We start from the raw sequence: 21,725 nt of genomic DNA on the forward strand, positions 1-21,725 counted from the left end.
CATTGCTAAAGGGATTGAGTTTAAAAGCAGAGAGGTTATGTTGCAGCTGTATAAGGTACTGGTGAGGCCGCACCTGGAGTAGTGTGTGCAGTTTTGGTCTCCTTACTTGAGAAAGGATATACTGGCACTGGAGAGGGTGCAGAGGAGGTTCACTAGGTTGATTCCGGAGTTGAGGGGGTTGGCTTATGAGGAGAGACTGAGTAGATTGGGATTATATTCATTGGAGTTCAGAAGAATGAGGGGGGATCTTATAGAAACATATAAAATCATGAAGGGAATAGATAAGTTACAAGTAGAGAGGATGTTTCCACTGGCAGGTGAAGCTAGGACAAGAGGGCATAGCCTCAAGATTAGAGGGAGCAGATTGAGGACTGAATTAAGAAGGAACTTCTTCACCCAGAGGGTTGTTAATCTATGGAATTCCTTGCCCAGTGAAGTAGTTGACGCTTCTTCAGTAAACGTTTTTAAAGCTAAGGTAGATATCTTTTTGAACAATAAAGGAATTAAGGGATACGGTGAGAGCGCGGGTAAGTGGATCTGAGTCCACGAAAAGATCAGCCATGATCTTATTGAATGGCGGAGCAGGCTCGAGGGGCCGGACGGCCTACTCCTGCTCCTAGTTCTTATGATCAAATCTCATTTCAACCTTCTCTTCAAGGAGATCGACCCCAGCTGCTGCAATCTATCTATCATTGCAGTCCCTCATCTCTGGAACCATTCTCGTAAATCTATTCTGCACCCTGTCTAAAGCCCTCACATCCTTCTTTAAGTGTGGTGCCCAGAATTGGACATACTACTCCAGTTGAGGACGAGCCAGTGCTTCATAAAGGCTCATCATAACTTGCTTGATTTTGTACTTTATGCCTCTATTTATAAAGCCCAGGATCCCACATGTCTTTTTAATCACTTTCTCAACTTGGCATGCCATCTTCAACAATTTGTGCACACATGCCCTCAGTTCTCTGCTACTGCACTCCCTTTAGAACAATACCCTTTATTTTATATTGCCTCTCCTCACTGTTTCTACCAAAACGCATCACTTCTCTGCGTTAAATTTCATCTGCCACTTGCCCGCCCATTCCACCAGCTTATGTCCTCTTGAAGTATATCACTGTCCTCCTCAAAGTTCACTATACTTCCAAGTTTGATGAGATTTGCAAACTTTGAAACTGTGCACTATGCACTCAAGTCAAGGTCGTATTTCTCAAGAAAAGCAGTGGTCCTAGTCCTGACCCCTGAGGAACACCACAATATACCTTCCTCCAGTGCTACTCTGTCTCCTGTCACCCAGGCAACTTCATATCCATTGTGCCACTGTCCCTTTTATTTCATGGGCCTCAACTTTGCTGACAAGCCTATTATGCAATAATTATCGAGTACCTTTTGGGATTCCATATACATTACATCAACCATAGTACCCTTAAAAAAAACTCTATCAAGTTAGTTAATAATGATTTGCCTTTAACAAATCAGTGTTGGCGTTCCTTAATTAATCCAACCTTGTCCAAGTGACTGTTAATTTTGTCCCAAATTATCGTTACTAAAAGCTTTCCCAAAACAGAGGTTAAGCTGACTGGCCTGTAGTTGCTGGGTTTATCCTTACACCCTTTTTTGTACAAGAGTCTAACATTTGCAATTCTCCAGTCCTCTGGGACCATCCACCAGTATCCAAGGCAGATTGGAAGGCCGTTGCCAGTAACTCCACAATTTTCACCCTCACTCCTCAGTATCTTCAGACACATCTTATCAACTTTAAGTACAACTAGCCTTAATGGTACCTTCTCTATCAATTTTTAGCCCATCTCCTCTTCTTTCACCATAATTTTGGCAACATATTCTTCCTTGAAGACAGATGCAAATCACTCATTTACTACCTCAGCCACACTCTCTGCCTCCATGCGCAGGTCTCCTTTTCAGTCCCGAATCGGCATCATCCCTCCTCTTACTATATTTTTACTATCTATATGACCACCTCCAGGCGCGTATCCATTGTCTCTCGAGATAAGGAGGCCCAAAAGAATGCCTATAGAAAAATTTTGGATTTCCTTTTATGTTAGCTGCCAGTCTCTTCTCATGATCTCCCTTTGCCCCTCTTATTTCCTTTATCACCTCCCCCCTGAACTTTCCATACTCTGCCTGGTGCACACTTGTATTATCAGCCTGACATTAGTCATATAGATCTTTTTTCTGCTTCATCTTTCTCGATATCTCTTTCGTCATCCAAGGAGCTCCGGCTTTGCTGGCTCTACTTTTTCCCCTCATAGAACAGTACCTCGACTGTACCTGAACCATCTCCTTTTTAAATGCCACCCATTGTTCAATTATAGTTTTGCCTGCCAATCTTCGATTTCAATTTACCTGGACCAAGTCTGTTCTCAACCCACCGAAGTTGACCCTCCTCCAGTTAAGTATTTTTATGCTAGATTGCTCCATGCCCTTTTCCACTGTTAACCTAAACATTATGATACTATGATCACTGTTCCCTGAAAGTTCTCCTACTGATTCTTGATCCACTTAGAGACAAATTCATTTATGGCACAAATGGAGGACATTCAGCACATCGAGTCCACGCTGGAAATTTATTAATTGAATTTAAAATTACCCCAGATGCTGTGGTGGGATTTGAACTGATGTCTCTGGATCATTAATCCAGGCCTCTGGATTTTTATTTATTCATTCCTGGGATGTGGGCGTCGTTGCCTTGGCCAGTATTTATTACCCATCCCTAGATTACCAGTCCAGTAACTCAACAACTATGCTATCATCCCCCAGACCCATTCATTCCCCAGAACCAGATCTAGCAATGCCTCCTTCCTCATTCGGCCGGAAACTTACTGATCAAGAAAACTCTCAACGCACTTCAGAAACTCTTGCCCCTCCCTGCCCTTTATCCCAGTCTATTGATCCAACAATGACTGAACAGGTAGCAAGGTAACAAAACATTGTCTTATGCTATCAAACTGGTAGATGAAGTACCTCAATTCAACAAATCTCCTTTATCACAATACCAAGTATTCCCCATTTCTCAAAACATTAGCTGATGCCCAAGTCTGTGGTCAGATACTATTCTTCTTCTTCTTTGGCCTCCTTGTCTCGAGAGACAATGGGTAAGCGCCTGGAGGTGGTCAGTGGATTGTGAAACAGCACCTGGAGTGGCTATAAAGGCCAATTCTAGAGTCACAGACTGTTCCACAGGTGCTGCAAATAAAACTGGCTGTCGGCTGTTACACAGTTGGCTCTCTCCTTGCACTTCTGTCTTTTTTTCTGCCAACTGCTAAGTCTCTTCGACTCGCCTCGCTTTAGCCCCGCCTTTATGGTTGCCCGCCAGCTCTATAGTCTACAACAAAATCCTTTCAAAAACAGCTGAAGATTTTACTTTCAAACCATTTGTAACTTACAAAAAAAAATGATGCAATTCAATAAGTTTAAACTTCAGGCTCATGGTGATAAAGTTCAACACAATGTTAGGGACCACTTTGCCAAACATCTCTGTTTTCTGCACAGATCTGGTGACCCCTTTGCTGGGCACCTGATTTCTGTCCACAAGTGTGATGTTGACTTCCCGGTCACTTGAACTTTTACTTCCATTCTCATTCTGACCTCTGTCTTTGGTTTCCTATAATGTTGCAATTAGATTCAATGTAAGATCCAGGATCACCTTGCCCTTGGGCATTCTGCAGTCTTCTGGTCTGAACAATTTTCAATATTTCTTTGAAGCAGGAGCACTGGTGCTGTGGGGTGGCAGAGTCAGTCAGTGACCAAGGTGTGGAGAGAATAATGGAGTGCAAAGTTGATGTTTGAGGTAGATCTCTTCCACGAGAACACAGTACCGCTAAAGGGTTGACTGGTCTGGTCCCATGGTATTAACTTCTTTTGCAGGGTTTTTTGTGGTCTGTTTCCCCATTTCCCATTTCCATGTCTTTTCATCCCTGCCCACCCAATTATTTGCACATTCTTTTACCCTTTTAAATGTGTTCCCATTGCCTCGCTGATGATCTTTCCTTCAATTTGTTAAACTTCCCTTCATTTTTCTCTTTATTCTGTCCAACCTTACAGAAATACCTGGTTAATTCCACAGCTCTGTTGAAGGGTACATACCCAGTACATCAAAACCTGCCTTTTCTCTCTAGAGATACTGACTGACCTGTTGTGTATATCCAGCATTCTGATTTTACTTCAACGTACATTCCTGTGGTGATACGTTAGGCTGAACAGGAGTTCTCAAAAAGTTTCATTGGTACAGTATACTGCAGAACACAACTTGATAATTTGAAGGAAAAAAATTATCTTGAATTTGTAAATGCATTCCATTAGTCAGAATAAAACTTTTGTTTACATACCAAGTTCTGAAATTATATAAGTAAAATACTTCAGATTTAGCCTACTGCTTCTAAAACCAGAAGCTCAGTGCTAAACTATATAGTTACAACAGGTTGATATCCAAAACTTCAGGATTAACTACCTATATCCAAAAAAAACTTTAGTCAGCAGGTAATAAAGGCCACTCTGACCCTCTAATCATATTTGCCGCAAGAAAATTAGCCATGTCAACAGATATAACGCCAGGTGGTTCAGGAGAGTTACCTGTAGCCAAACGAGAATAATTTTTAAACTGCCATCACATCACTTCCAGGCTTTCATTTGGTGGAATATACTGTGTTTGCAGAGGATAAGCACGTCACAAACGAAGGTACCTATAACATGTGCTTTGACTACTCACCCTGGTTTTCTACTAATTGTTAATAGCAAAAGATACTTACAGCAGCTTGCTGCTGTTTCAGTTTATCTCTGTATTCTTCCAGATCTTGTAGATTGAGAACAGAGGGGAGTTTCTGTGGACAAACAAGGAATCAGAAAATCAATTACCAGCCAAAGTAAGCATAATTAACAAATATTCATTGCATTGGGAAAAGACACATAAAAATCATCAGTACACTGATTATAGTAATCTTCTGATGCGGCAGAATGATTAATTCTCAGGGCAATTTATTTGAGGGGATTCAACGCAAAACTTACAGCAGCAGTTTTTTTATTTCTGTTTGTAGTATAGGATTAGACCTCTAGAAGTCTCAGCAAATAACTGAAATATCAGTAAACAGAAGCATCTTAGTTTTTCTCTTCACCCGCGCCCCCCCAACCCCCCATCACATTCTTAACCAGTTCAACTAACAAATATCATGTTAAATCTAATACAATTTTGCATTAACTGCAGCCAGCCTTCACAAAGAAAATATATGGGTTAAACATTAAATTAACAACATACCCTTGATGGCACCCCATCTCAGACAAATTCAATCAGTCTGAAAGTGAAGCTCGCCTGCCACGTCCCCTCAAATCTTTAAGAATAATTTTAGCCTATTTTTACTTAAATGGAAAGTAATATCAGGTGGGGTGTGAAACCAGCATTGCACTCAATCCCATCAATTTCAAGATAGGTGGGTTTGATTATAATTGCCGACTTTCTGTCACACTTGGCAACCTTCAACGGAAGTCCATTTGAAAAAAAAAAGAAAAAACAAACATGTTGCTGTTACCTCCAGCTCATACTTCACAACATCAAATGAATCATTGCTGAAGTAAATTTCTTCAATGCTGTTAATTATTTCTTGTTCCGCTTGAGGGTCACTGGGATTTTCTCTTAATTCCCTTAGTTCTTCCTGAATTAAAAAAGTAAAAACACATTGTGCAAGGAGGTAAAAGTGTCATTAAAAAAATTGTCTGAATTATCTCTTTACAGCCAAAGAATAAAATTAAATTCTGCTGCTGGTAAAAAAAAAATACAGATCAAGGTAACTAATTCAGTTCAATTTTGCATACATTATTCTAGTTCTACTGACTTGAGTTTAAACAACATTTGAATTTCATTGGAATAGGAATCAAACAATTAGCAGTTTTGGAGTGTTTTCACGATAGTTAGCTCTGGTGGGGATGGCTTCTGTGCCACTCTAATCAGCTTTTGTAGAATATAAACAGTGAGCATATCTCATAGCTATAGAACCAATATTAGCATATGAATAGTAGGTACAAATAAAGAGCATCTATTTAATTTTTTAAAAAGACAGAGGCGCAAGGGGAGAGCCAACTGTGCAACAGCCCCGACAAACAAATTTCTCTGCAGCACCTGTGGAAGTGCCTGTCACTCTAGAATTGGCCTTTATAGCCACTCCAGGCGCTGCTTCACAAACCACTGACCACCTCCAGGCGCGTATCCATTGTCTCTCGAGACAAGGAGGCCCAAAAGAAAAAGAAAGAATTTAATTATGGCAAGAATATTATCATCATGCGAATAGTGGTCTCAGTAACAAGTCATTAATACCATTCTTGCAGCTGCAAAAATTTCTCCTACTTGATGAAATTCAAATCTTCTTGTACATGGGCTGAATTTTACCAGCCCCTCGGTGCGGCCCCCCAGCCACTTGGCGGTGGAGCCTTCATCTGAATATTTAAATTAACAAAAATTAGATGCAAATGAACTTACCTGCTGGCGGTGGCCGTCCCTTGCTGATTTTACGGCCGCCAAACGCAACTCGCGTGCCTTCAGAACTTCATATGGAGTTCCGAGGCGAGAAACTGGTGGGGAAGGGGAGGAATAAAATTTTATGGGCAGGAGGGGTGGAGGAGAAGGGAAAACACTTTTTATTGGCTATGGGGATGGTGGGAAAGGGTTGAAGGGCAAAGGTGAGAAGATTGGGAGTGAAAGTTCGGGTCGACAATGAAATAACTTTTCAGAATAAAGGGCAACAAAAAGACCATGGTGGGGGTTGGCTGGGAAAGGGCCTCCATCTTCCAATTATTTATTAATTACATGTAAGATAGAAACAAAGAAAATAGGAGGAGGAATAGGCCATTCGGCCCTGATCCACCATTCAAAAAAGATCATGACTGATCGTCCAATTCAGCACCTGTTCCTGCTTTCTCCCCATATCCCTTGATCCCTTTGGCATTTAAAAATGTAAAATTTTTGCCAAGGGCTTGAAGCTCTTTAAAAATGGCACCTGTGCAGTGGCGCCAGACGCCGTTGCCAGGGACATGGCGGACGCCTCCGCTACACCATCAGGGGGCCGCCCCCTCTACATCATTGGGAGTGGCCGCTCTGCCCCCTCTATTTAAATGAGCCCCCATGCGTAATATTGCGGGAGCTCGGCAGCGGCACTCTGTGTCAGAAGGCCGCCGCTTTCACAGCACGCCACCACAGAGCACTAATAGAATTCAGCCCCATATTTCCTATTCTGCAATACAGGATTAATCCTAAAAACTATTACTTTACAAGTATGATAAGCATTAAATATTTGGCATATGGGTTTATAACAGTGATCAATTAATTTAGGTGTATAATTATTTCAGAATAAAATGAATCAGTTCATGATTCAGCTCCAGTTTATTAAATAAAGTGCAATCCTTTTAATTACATTTTAAAAACATGAATTGTAATTCCAAGTAATTTTGTTAAAACAAATTAGGCAAAAGAGCCTATATTCACCCAACATCCATACACAGGCTCCCTCCAGAAAAGTCACTATGGACTGCAACGAGAAATTGCAAAGCTGGCTAATTTTCTTCCCCTACCCCCACCAATTGCAATACTCCGAGCAATCAACTGAAATCAGCAGGGAGTAATGAATGATCCTGGGACCTTTCCAGTCTGCATGATTTTATACAGTGTTGTTATTGTAGAAATCACTGATGAGCCACAAATATAGCCACACCAATACCTCTTTCATCACATGCATTAATTTTAGTAGGAAGCACCTTGCCCACAATACAGGTAAATGTACTTCTCATATGTATTCACCTAACAGATACTATCATTAAATGTGAAACTTCACAGTCTTTTTCCAAAGTTTGGGATTGTTGCATGAATCTGTCAAAGCATATCTAAGCAGGGCATCCAGGTTTTGTCCAGCAGTTGCAAATGATGCTTCAACTTCATTGTGATTTCTGACACTGTGTGATAGGCGGTGGCGGGTTGGACTTGTCCTGCTTTTTGTGTACAGGACATACCTGGGCAATTTTCCACATTGCAGGGTAGATGCCAGTATTGTAGCTGTACTGGAACAGCTTGGCTAGGGGCGCGGCAAGTTCTGGAGCACAGGTCTTCAGTACTATTGCCGGAATATTGTCAGGGCCCATAGCTTTTGCAGTATCCAGTGCCTTCAGTCGTTTCTTGATATCACGCGGAGTGAATCGAATTGGCTGAAGTCTGGCATCTGTTATGCTGGGGACTTCAGGAGGAGGCCGAGATGGATCATCAACTCGGCACTTCTGGCTGAAGATTGTTGCAAATGCTTCAGCCTTATCTTTCGCACTGATGTGCTGGGCTCCCCCATCATTGAGGATGGGGATATTTGTGGAGCCACCTCCTCCAGTTAGTTGTTTAATTGTCCACCACCATTCATGGCTGGATGTGGCAGGACTGCAGAGCTTAGATCTGATCCGTTGGTTATGGCATCGCTTAGCTCTGTCTATCGCATGCTGGTTACGCAGTTTGGCACGCAGATAGTCCTGTGTTGTAGCTTCACCAGGTTGACACCTCATTTTGAGGTATGCCTGGTGCTGCTCCTGGCATGCCCTCCTGCACTCTTCATTGAACCAGAGTTGGTCTCCTGGCTTGATGGTAATGTTAGAGTGGGGGATATGTCAGGCCATGAGGTTACAGATTGTGATTGAGTACAATTCTGCTGCTGCTGATGGCACACAGCGCCTCATGGATGCACAGTTTTGCATTGCTAGATCTGTTCGAAATCTATCCCATTTAGCACGGTGATAATGCCACATAACACGATGGACGGTATCCTCAATGTGAAGGCGGGACTTCGTCTCCACAAGGACTGTGCGGTGGTCACTCCTACCAATACTGTCATGGACAGAAGCATCTGCGGCAGGCAGATTGGTGAGGACGAGGTCAAGTATGTTTTTCCCTCGTGTTGGTTCCCCCACCACCTGCCGCAGATCCAGTCTAGCAGCTATGTCCTTTAGGACTCGGCCAGCTCGGTCAGTAGTGGTGCTACCGAGCCACTCTTGGTGATGGACATTGAAGTCCCCCACCCAGAGTACATTTTGTGCCCTTGCCACCCTCAGTGCTTCCTCCAAGTGGTGTTCAACATGAAAGAGTACTGAGTCATCAGCTGAGGGAGGGCGGTAGGTGATAATCAGTAGGAGGTTTCCTTGCCCATGTTTGACCTGATGCCATGAGACTTCATGGGGTCCAAAGTCGATGTTAAGGACTCCCAGGGCAACTCCCTCCCTACTGTATACCACTGTGCCACCACCTCTGGTGGGTCTGTCCTGCCGGTGGGACAGGACATACCCGGGGATGGTGATGGCTGTGTCTGGGACATTGTCTGTAAGGTATGATTCCGTGAGTATGATTCTGTCAGGCTGTTGCTTCAGTAGTCTGTGGGACAGCTCGCCCAACTTTGGCACAAGCCCCCAGATGTTAGTAAGGAGGACTTTGCAGGGTCGACAGGGCTGGGTTTGCTGTTGTCGTTTCCGGTGCCTACGTCGATGCCGGGTGGTCCATCCGGTTTCATTCCTTTTTATTGACTTTGTAGCGGTTAGGTACAACTGAGTGGCTTGCTAGGCCATTTCAGAGGGCATGTAAGAGTTCACCACATTGCTGTGGGTCTGGAGTCACATGGAGGCCAGACCAGGTAAGGACAGCAGATTTCCTTCCCTAAAGGACATTAGTGAACCAGATGGGTCTTTACAACAATCGACAATGGTTTCATGGCCATTATTAGACTATCCTTTAATTCCAGATTTATTAATTAAATTCAAATTCCACCTTCTGCTGTGGTGGGATTCGAACCCATGTCCCCAGAGAAATACCCTGGGGCTCTGGCTTACTAGTCCAGTGATAATACCACTACGCCACTGCCTACCCTATAGTGTGTACCATCTACAAGATGCACTGCAGCAATGCACCAAGGCTCCTTAGACAGCACCTTCCAAACCCGCGACCTCTACCAACTAGAAGGACAAGGGCAGCAAATACATGGGAACACCACCACCTGCAAGTTCCCCTCCAAGTCACACACCATCCTGACTTGGAACTATATCACCGTTCCTTCACTGCCGCTGGGTCAAAATCCTGGAACTCCCTTCCTAACAGCACTGTGGGTCTACCTACCTCACATGGACTGCAGCGGTTCAAGAAGTCAGCTCACCACCACCTTCTCAAGGGCAATTAGGGATGGGCAATAAATGCTGGCCTGGCCAGTGACACCCACATCCCTGAATGAATAAAAAAAACTGTTGATTCTCACAACCAGACATGTCAGTCCCATGCTTACTCTCCATCCAGACCATGATTGGACGCTGCTTGCCCTTTGCCATGAGGCATCCTGTTGGAGCTGCTCATTATTAGTTACTATTTCTTCTGCTGGCCTAGATCGATTATCTAAATTGGTTGGAGTTGATCATGATGACAACTCTTCCCCCACACCCCCCACCACCTACAATATTGCTGCTGTTTCCATGGTGTTGCAAGTCTAACATTTCTACCGTGTCACACATTAATAGCAGAAAACCAAAATGCACACACAGTTATCAGAAAATACTTAGCACATTCTGCTTTTTGTCTTACAATTTTGCTCAAAATACACTACAGTTTAATGTATGCATACATTTTGTAATTACAAATATTGAGATCAGATGTCCAACAAATCAAAAAGAACATCAGCCGCATCTGGATTCTCAACTGTCTATGTGTGGCAAATGATTAACATACTGGATAAATCGCCTTAACACCAAAACCATCTGGAAAATGAGATGAGAATAGGTAGGTGCTTGATGGCCAGCACAGACACTATGGGCCAAAGGGCCTGTTTCTATGCTGTATGACTCTATAACATTTACTGAGGGCTCTCAATGGCAGTTTTGAGGGAGTGAGGATTTAGAGCAGTGCAGTTAACACAACACTGCAGCACCAAATTACTATATCTCAATGCTCAATCCTTACACTTGATGTTCCTGACCTGAGATACTCTGTCATGGTAGATTCTAAGCAATGAATAGCAGGGTCTCTGCAGGAACCGGGGTAAATTAAATCCATGTCAAGGGTGGAGTACTGTCTTTCAGCTGCTTTCAAGCATTTCCTGATGGTTGCTGCTGACTAACATTGCTAGAGAACAACATAGAGATTGCCAGTTCTCCTTCACAACTGCAATCAAGATATGAACAAGGAACAAATAAATATGGAGAGGGGATTGTTATCTAAGTGAAATTCATCTGTTGTTTGGCCAAAAGTTTGTGCCATTAAGTAATTCAAGATAAAATTAGTGTGCATTTAGCAATGTATGGGTTAATAAACGGCAGCCAGCAAGAATTTGTTGAAGTGCAAGCACAGCAACTGCCTTGCAGCTTCCTATTTTAAAAAACTGAATGTCTGCATGTGGCTCCATCTGTTTTACCTCTTTCATTTCTGAACCAAAAAGAGATGAAAGACTTTGCAACAGAATGTATGAGCTGTTTCTCAATTGCCGAGACAGCTGAGCAAATTTTTTTGTACAGCAGATGCAGAAACAATGATTAGTTTAAAACTTTCATGAATACACTATGCTTTAAAATACATTTTAAAGCCAACAATTTTTTTTCTCCAAAATCTCTGTGGAAAAGATCCCAAACCTGACACATGAATTTTATTTTTATTCATTCATGGGATGTGGGTGTCACTGGCTATGCCAGCATTTATTGCCCATCCCTAATTGCCCTTGAGAAGGTGGTGGTGAGCTGCCTTCTTGAACCGCTGCAGTCCATGTGAGGTAGGTATACCCATAGTGCTGTTAGAGATTTCCAGGATTTTGACCCAGCGACAGTGAAGGAACGGCAATATAGTTCCAAGTCAGAATGGTGTGTGACTTGGACGGGAACTTGCAGGTGGTGATGTTCCCATGCATCTGCTGCCCTTGTCCTTCTAGTTGGTAGAGGTCGCGAGTTTGGAAAGTGCTGTCTAAGGAGCCTTGGTGCGTTGCTGCAGTGCATCTTGTAGGTGGAACACACTGCTGCCACTGTGCGTCGGTGGTGGAGGGAGTGAATGTTTGTGGATAGTGTGCTAATCAAGCGGGCTGCTTTGTCCTGGATGGGTGCAGCTCCAACAAGACTCAAGAAGCTCGACACCATCCAGGACAAAGCAGCCCCGCTTGATTAGCACACTATCCACAAACATTCACTCCCTCCACCACCGACGCACAGTGGCAGCAGTGTGTTCATTGACCAGAAACTGAACTGGCGTAGCCATATAAATACCGTGGCTGCAAGAGCAGGTCAGAGGCTAGGAATCCTGCAGCGAGTAACTCACCCCCTGACTCCCCAAAGCCTGTCCACCATCCACAAGGCACAAGTCAGGAATGTGATGGAATACTCTCCAGTTGCCTGGATGGGTGCAGCTCCAACAAGACTCAAGAAGCTCGACACCATCCAGGCAAGTGGAGAGTATTCCATCACATTCCTGACTTGTGCCTTGTAGATGGTGGACAGGCTTTGGGGAGTCAGGGGGTGAGTTACTCGCTGCAGGATTCCTAGCCTCTGACCTGCTCTTGCAGCCACGGTATTTATATGGCTACTCCAGTTCAGTTTCTGGTCAATGGTAGCCCCTAGGATGTTGATAGTGGGGGATTCAGCGATGGTAATGCCATTGAATGTCAAGGGGAGATGGTTAGATTCTCTCTCATTGGAGATGGTCATTTGCCTGGCACTTGTGTGGCGCAAATGTTACTTGCCACTTATCCGCCTAGGACTGGATATTGTCCAGGTCTTGCTGCATTTCTACACGGACTGCTTTAGTATTTGAGTCATCGCGAATGGTGCTGAACATGGTGCAATTATTAGCGAACATCCCCATTTCTGACCTAATAATTGAAGGAAGGTCATTGATGAAGCAGCTGAAGATGGTTGGGCCTCGGACACTACCCTGAGGAACTCCTGCAGTGATGTCCTGGAGCTCAGACGATTGACCTCCAACAACCACAGCCATCTTCCTTTGCGCTAGGTATGACTCCAACCAGCAGAGAGTTTTCCCCCTTAATACCATTGACTCCAGTTTTGCTAGGGCTCCTTGATGCCATACTTGGTCAAATGCTGCCTTGATGTCAAGGGCGGTCACTCTCACCTCATTTCTTGAGTTCAGCTCTTTTGTCCATGTTTGAACCAAGGCTGTAAAGAGGTCAGGTGCTGAGTGGCCCTGTCGGAACCCAAACTGGGTATCGCTGAGCAGGTTATTGCTAAGCAAATGCTGCTTGATGGCACTGTTGATGACACCTTCCATCACTTTGCTGATGATTGAGAGTAGACTGATGGGGTGGTAATTGGCCAGGTTGGACTTGTCCTGCTTTTCATGTACAGGACATACCTGAGCAATTTTCCACACTGCCGGGTAGGTGCTAGTGTTGTAGCTATACTGGAACAGCTTGGCTAGGGGTGCGGCAAGTTCTGGAGCACAGGTCTTCAGTACTATTGCCGGAATATTGTCAGGACCCATAGCCTTTGTCATATTCAATGCCTTCAGTCGTTTCTTGATATCACGCAGAGTGAATCAGATTGGCTGAAATCTGGCATCTGTGATGCTGGGGTCCTCAGGAGGGGGCAGAAATGGATCATCAACTCGGCACTTCTGGCTGACGATTGTTGCAAATGCTTCAGCCTTATCTTTTGCACTGATGCGCTGGGCTCCCCCATCATTGAGGATGGGGATATTTGTGGAGCCACCTCCTCCAGTTAGTTGTTTAATTGTCCACCACCATTCATGGCTGGATGTGGCAGGACTGCAGAGCTTAGATCTGATCCGTTGGTTATGGCATCGCTTAGCTCTGTCTATCGCATGCTGCTTATGCAGTTTGGCATGCAAGTAGTCCTGGGTTGTAGCTTCACCAGGTTGCCACCTCATTTTGAGGTCTGCCTGGTGCTGCTCCTGGCATGCCCACCTGCACTCTTCATTGAACCAGAGTTGGTCTCCTGGCTTGATGGTAATGGTAGAGTGGGGGATATGCCAGGCCATGGGGTTACAGATTTGGTTGAGTACAATTCTGTTGCTGCTGATGGCACACAGCGCCTCATGGATGCACAGTTTTGCATTGCTAGATCTGTTCGAAACCTATTCCATTTAGCACGGTGATAGTGCCATACAACACGATGGACGGTATCCTCAATGTGAAGGCGGGACTTCATCTCCACAAGAACTGTGCAGTGGTCACTCCTACCAATACAGTCATGGACAGAAGCATCTGCGGCAGGCAGATTGGTGAGAACAAGGTCAAGTATGTTTTTCCCTCTTGTTGGTTCTCTCACCACCTGCCACAAACCCAGTCTTGCAGCTCTGTCCTTTAGGACTCGGCCAGCTCGGTCAGTAGTGGTGCTACCGAGCCACTTTTGGTGATGGACATTGAAGTCCCCCACCCAGAGAACATTTTGTGCCCTTGCCACCCTCAGTGCTTCCTCCAAGTGGTGTTCAACATGGAGCAGTACTGACTCATTGGAGAAAGGTTGGAAGGGACGTGTTCAGTAGCTAGTCCTGGATCCACTTTTCTTGGTAGACCGCCTACTTCCACCTCCTTAATATGCCCAACTCTGCCACTCCTCTGCTCACCTGCTGCTGAAATCTGAAATCAGCACCCATGCCTTTGTTCCCTTCAGACTCTACTATTCCAATGCTCTGTCGGCCAGTCTCTCATCTTGCATGCTCCGTAAATTTCAGTTCATCCAAGACTACTGCCTTTTCCGCCCCATTCACCAGGTGACCCATGCTGATTCCAAGGCCGGAAATGCCTCAGTTTTAAAATTCTCATTGTTTTCAAATACCTCTCTGGCCTCACTCCTCCCCATCTCTGTAACCTCCTCCAGCCGCACAATCCTCCAAGATGTCTGCACTCCTCCAATTCTGGCCTCTTGCACATGCCAGTTTTAATCGCTCTACCACGACCACGGGTCTTCAACTGCCAAGACTCTAAGCTCTGGAATTCCTTCCCTAAACCTGTCCAATTCTACTTTTCTCCTTCTTTAAGATGCTGCTCAAAACTTACCTCTGAACAAGCTTTTGGTCACCTGTCCTCATATCTCAAGTGGCTTGGTATAAAGTTTTATTTTAATAATGCTCGTCAAATGCCTTGGGATGTTTTACTACTTTAAAAGGTGCTATATAAATGCAACATTTATTGTTTTTATATAGAGTGAAACCTGTATAAATGGACATTCCCCACCCCACCCCCCACCACACAAATAAAAACGGACATTTACTGACATCATAACAGATACAAAAGGTACTCAAACACAAACGCTTAATGACAGGTAGCCTTCAATACACCAAGACCATTTAAATCTTAAATTACAGGACATAGCTCAACATCGCACTTCAAAATGCTCAAAGTACTTTCTGTATCAGAGTCTGTAGAGAGTGATATTACTGAATTCATTTTCACCCCTGCCTGTATCCTGGTTTGAATCACTCCATAGTCACCGCCCCTGACAATCCCTGGGTTTTGAATCACGCCATGGCTACTGCCAATTCCCAGATTTTGAAGAACCACATAAATGCTATCCCTGCTGATCCCCGCGACAAAGTTGTTGATGGCACACTACAGGAGATGTGCATGCATCCGACCCCACGTAGTATGGTTGTCTATAGTACGAGAGTGTCATTAGAAACAAATTAAACTGTACAGGTTTTGTTTTTTTCCAAACCTAAACTCTTAAGCACTGCTGTAGATGATTAGATACTGATCATATTCTCAGTTGATCCTTTAAGATTGTTGGAATAAAAATTTTAACCGGGAAAAAGATTTGAGAAAATGGCCACTGAACTGAAGCATAATGAATTATCACTGGATAAAGAAATGATGCTTATTAATCAACACTAACATGGCAGCCAGCGTATCCCTGAGTTGGCAAAAACCTTCTCGTGGTAAAATGCAGGCTTCCAGCATCCTGAAGCTTAAGCCCAAACTTAAGCTTTTTGATGCATATTAATCACATTGCGCTTTGGCCAGAAAGCGTTCCGACGACAGATCTGACCTGTCCAGTGAATTCCATGCTGTGGGACTGGTCCCAGCATGCGCAGTCACAATCCATTCCCATCTTCAATACACCTCATCGACAAAAAGGCCCTCGGGTAGCCCAGTCCCTAGGTATCACCACATCTGGAGCTGTTCCTCACACAACTCCATCTCCTTCTAAGTCATCTCAGGCAAAGGTCCCAATGTTGTCAGTGACTGAAAGTAGCACCCTGCGTCCATGGCTGAGTCATATGAACCAAGGAACATCTATAATATGGATGAAACTGTCATGTTTTTCTGGGCCTCGCCCAACAAGACCATCACCATCTCGGGCAATCAATGTAAAGATGGTATCAGAGGCACCCTCTGCTGCAATGTTGTGGGGGAGTTCACCAAGCTTCTGGTCATTGGCCATGCTGCTAAACCCAGGTGTCATCATAATCTGGATTTATCCGCCCTTTCAGTCATCTGGGAGCACAGGCGGCCTAGACGACTTCAACAGTCAAATGCGCTGCTAAAAACATGTCCATTCTGTTTGTGGACAATGCCATTGCTGATCACAATCTTTTCAATGCCAAGCTAGTGTTATGGACAGGTGGGAGATGACAGGGATGGTACCCCCTTTTTCACCTCTCAACTGACTGAGGACAGTGTGTTTTAAACAAAAAACATTGTTTTTAGCCAGAGTACTTTAATTATCAAGAACAGATAAATGACAGGTTTTTTCTTAAGTTTAATAAGCAAGATAAATGTTTATTATACAATACTCGAAAAAATTACAATATATATACACACACACGAGGAGATAGAGATAAAAAGATAGCATGCGTTAGGGTCTAATGGTTTTAAGAGTTCACTGTAGTTCTTGCTTGAAGAAAAAAGAAACTTGGAAGGTTCAGCAGGAAGGATGCGCTGTTGTAGATTACTCTCATTAATTCAATTGCGAAAGCCTGATTCGATTTCTGAATCAGGGAGATGATGATTTTAGGCCAACTCCAGTCTCTGTCTATATGTGGTTTTGGATGGCGATTTTAAACAGGGTCCTTTCCCTTCACTGGTAAAAGATGGAATCCTCACTTTTGAACTGAACTGAATTAAACCACCAGAGATTCCAAAATGAATTAAACTGCCACAGATTCCGAAATAAATTAAACATCATAGATTCCAAAATAAATTAAACCACCACAGATTCTGAAATGAATTAAATCGACGGTGAATCAGAAATGAATTAAACCAACAGCGATTCCACACCCATTATTCCATGCTGCGCTGTCGCTTCACTCACGTGCCTCAAGTCTGTTGTTTTTTTTTATTTCAGTTCATCATATATTTTACAATATTTTCTGTGAGAGCATGATACTAGTGTTTTCCTATCGAACATCACTGCCATTTTGCAACTCTTTGACCAAGAATAATCAAGACTGGAAAACCCATAACCGCAAGTATCTGCTAATCTAGGTCAACACCAAGATCAATACAGTCTGCATCCACCCCGCAATCATCATTACCTGCTAGTGAAATCGCTCATCAACTCAACATGGTTGATGCCCTTCATTGGATTGCCTCTGCAGTTCGGCGGGACAAGCTATCTACTGTCACCAAGTACTTCAAGAGCAGCTTCTCTATCAACGTAGAAGAAACTGGCGAGCCACCTACCATACCTGACCGCACTCTCCTGCTGTCCTTCCTCGCCCTGCCAACCACCATGTCAGCAGAGCAGTTTGCCTCTTACTCAATTCCTATTGAGGAATCCCTGACTGAATTCTGAGAGCAAAATTTCATTGACTCCTACACTAAGTGCCACAACTTGTGATGATGTCAGTGATGACCCAGATGTAGAAATTCCCACATTCCAAGCATTCTACATCCCTGATATTCAAGATCCAGTTATTTATCTCCCACAAGGCTACACCAAGTCTTGTTCCTACATGAGCACAGCTGAATCTGACAAAACTGAATGCCACATATCAATCACTATCTCATAAAATGACTTAAATAATGAATTATGAATGTAGAGTATGCGTGTTATTTGTATGAAATTAAAAATATCATTTACTAAAACATTTATTTTCATGTTTATTACTACTGTAATTATTGGGTAAAATTCATCAATGAGCAAAGTACCGTATGAACAAGCCTATCTAGCCAACTGCCAACTATTTGCATACAAACTGGCTAAAACTACTATCCTGCATGCATCGTACATACAATGACCATTTTGAAAATAAGAACACCCGGGGAAAAAAATGGGTACCTGTTGCAAGTCCAATCAGTGTCCCTAATTTACATGTTTCACTGCATATGTAGATGATTTGGGAATGGGTACAATGAACAAGCCCAAAAGCAGAAGCTACAAGAATTGCTTTTCACACAGAGGATTGCTTTAGCACAAATATCTACAAAAACAAAGTCTATATCATTTAAAAGGGAATTAGGTATTTGATAGTAACAAAGGAGGATGCAGGGAAATTAGCACCGCAGCCTCACAGCTCCAGGGACCCGGGTTCGATTCCGGGTACTGCCTGTGTGGAGTTTGCAAGTTCTCCCTGTGTCTGCGTGGGTTTTCTCCGGGTGCTCCGGTTTCCTCCCACAAGCCAAAAGACTTGCAGGTTGGTAGGTAAATTGGCCATTATAAATTGTCACTAGTATAGGTAGGTGGTAGGGAAATATAGGGACAAGTGGGGATGTTTGGTAGGAATATGGGATTGGTTTACCCATTGTCTCTCGAGACAAGGAGGCCAAAGAAGAAGAAGAAGATGGGATTGGTGTAGGATTAGTATAAATGGGTGGTTGATGTTCGGCACAGACTCGGTGGGCCGAAGGGCCTGTTTCAGTGCTGTATCTCTAATCTAATCTAATCTAGACAGCCCCAAATAACCAACAAACACTGGCACAGATCTGATAGGCTGAAAAATCTCTTCTTGTGCTTTAATTTCTATGATTCAAATACATGTTTTCAGCACAAACAAGTCAAGGCATGTAGAAGAATAAGAATTTGGAGGAATATGTGTCAGCTACAAGGTGAATTTGTGATCATTTTTACTTTCTAATCTGTACAGGATCCATGTGTTTCTTTACAGGCCATGACCTGGAAAGGAGCAGAGTCTCATACTAATATCTATATTTGAAAAGCAGAATCACGCTTCCCCAGACATCAGCTCAAAAAAAAACCATGTAAAATGGGCAGCTGTTCAAGGTGGCAAGAATACTAATTTGAAGCCTTATGAAAATTTCTTGGAACCTAGCCTCTGCTTAAACAATGAACATTACAAAATGTTAAAATATTGCAAGTACTAAACTATTAACCCTCAATGCACTTTCAGTGCATTTGTGCCAATGTGGTCAACCAGTCTGTTTAGTAGTGAGGTTTAAAATCGATTGCAGGTTACATAAGTCTTGAAGTTGCAGATCGATCAAGTTTTCATTACTGATGCTGCACTGCCATCTAGAGAGTTACAACAGCATTAGCACAATAAAAAGAACACAACAGAACTAACATTTTCCAGTACTTGCAGCAAACCATACTACGCATTAGACAATCCCAGGCAACAAAATACTGCTTAGGTGTTGCTACCAAAACTCTCCTGTCCCCTTTGTACCACAGGTTTGCTTCCAACTACAAAAGCACCAGGAACAACCTTGCTCAATAAACAACCCAACATACTTGCCGGTGGCAATGAATCAATCCTCTAATGGGGATTTTGCACAGTACCAGCAACATCAAACATAAACAGCTTGCACCAGCAGCACTTAATATCACATTTAGTTTTGGATTGGCTGACCTCTCCACCTGGTAAAACTTTAGGCATCTAATGAAACGGAAGGTGAATCTCCAGTTGGTCCTTCGTTGGGGAATGAAAGTAAAGGGATTGATGATTCACCTGTTGCCCTTTGATTAATATTCATCTTAACCATATATGGTTTACAACTTTACCAATTACAGCATTCTGACAACAGGTAGGAGTGGAATCAAATTAATGTGGTGCCATGGAGGTGAACCATAGAAAAAGGAGGGAAAGTGGTGTACTACGCGAAATACCAGAGAGGTTGAACAGCACAAGGAAGGTAGTATTTCACATTCAGTTGCAAGAATGTCATGATTGGCCTGAACCACAGTAATTTCAGTGATATGGGCGAGAAAACAGTACTGAAGCAACTTGAACATGAGATGGGGAAGCTCTAGAGCATTATCTACAATGTACAATAATACAAACAGAAACAAGACAGGTTCAATTATGAAGCGTTCAATTACAATAGATAGCTCCCTGGCTATTAAACATAGCAGAACAAGGAAACCTTTAAGAAGTTGCACAAAACAATGAACCACCAATATTGTGGTGTGATGTGGATGTGTGTGTTTGCGTTTACTCTCTCCCTAATCAGATGTCCCTACCTCTGCTGTGGACGAGAACCAAGCAGAATCCAATCACTCTGCGAGTGAGGCGGTGGTGCTAGTCTGACAGCATTACTGGGTTGTTTTTCATACACAAAATACTGGAACATGACTGGTGCATGAAACCAAGGAAAAAAGGAAGAAAAATAACAGGAAGAGATCATGGTTTTGTAGCAAAGAAAAGGAGAATGAGGATTTACATGCAACAATATTTCCCTCTTTACTGATCGAAATCTAACCTTAGATAATATAACTTTTTACAGGAATATAAAAAAATGTAAAAAAATCTTATATTTATTTAGCATCTTTCACGTCATCAGAACATTCCAAAGCATTTCACAGCCAATTAATTAATCATTAACAAAAATGATCACAGTAACAATATTTGGATTTTAAAAATTGGTTTCTCTACATTGTATTTTCTATCTTTTCCTCGAACTATTCACATTGCAATTGACTGTCTCACGAACTGTGAATTTCATGTTCGGTTCTTCAATAATTTTTTACATAATTTAGAATTTATATTGTCTCACATAGTAGCTGTATCACTAACTCGTGAACCTGTCTCTATGCACTCTTTGGTGAGGAGGTACAGTACTGAGAGATTCCTGGACCCTCGTAATATCAGTGTTATTATAATCTGGTTGAAAATTAAAAAGGCTATCTGGAAGATGGTAATATTCTCAGCTGGTTCCTGTCCTTTAGGGAGAGTTAGATCAGTCCTTCAGACCCATTTAGTATCTTTGGAATCTGTCTTTCTCAACCTTAAGTTGACAGTGATCATCTAAGAAGTGTGCCTGATCCAGATGGTCCCAAAAAAGGGGCTAGGATTATAATCAATCACACTCAGTCCCTGCCAAACTCCATTCCCTAATTACCGACTCCATCCTTCTCCTTGGCAATTGTCTGAGACTGAACCATACCTTGTATTTGATCCCAAGATTAGCTTCTGACCACATATTCATGCCATCACCAAGAGCGCCGACTTACACCTCCGTAAGGTCGCCTGACTTCATCCTTGCTTCAGCCCATCTGTAGCTGAAATCCTCAACCTTTGCAGACTTGACTATTCCAATGTTCAGCTGGCCAGCCTCCCATCTGCCACCCTCCATAAACTCATCCAAAAGTCAAACCAAATCCCTTTCACCAATCACCAATGTACATGGTGACCTACACTGAGGCATTCTGGACCAGAAGCCAATGTTAAAATTCTCAGCCATGTTTTCAAATCCCACTATGATCTCACCCCTCCCTAGCTCTGTAACCGCCCTCCAGCCCTAAACCCTCAGATATCTGTGCTCCTCCAATACTGGCCTCTTGCGCATCCCCGATTTTAATTGTTGCACCAA

General features: G+C 43.2%; 1 protein-coding gene across 2 annotated transcripts in view; it reads right to left on the reverse strand.

Annotated features, from left to right (window-relative positions):
* Positions 1–21,725, reverse strand: part of vps50 (VPS50 EARP/GARPII complex subunit) — a 321,852-nt gene that overhangs the window by 262,209 nt on the left and 37,918 nt on the right. For both annotated transcript variants that reach the window (XM_068009984.1, XM_068009978.1), the window contains exons 3-4: positions 5,535–5,657; positions 4,761–4,832 (exon numbers count right to left, since the gene is read on the reverse strand). In XM_068009984.1, the coding sequence (XP_067866085.1) occupies positions 4,761–4,832; positions 5,535–5,657 (195 nt within the window). The remainder of the gene's footprint in view (positions 1–4,760; positions 4,833–5,534; positions 5,658–21,725) is intronic.

The sequence above is a fragment of the Heterodontus francisci genome, chromosome 2 (genome assembly GCF_036365525.1).
Source record: "Heterodontus francisci isolate sHetFra1 chromosome 2, sHetFra1.hap1, whole genome shotgun sequence".
Lineage (NCBI taxonomy): Eukaryota > Metazoa > Chordata > Chondrichthyes > Heterodontiformes > Heterodontidae > Heterodontus > Heterodontus francisci.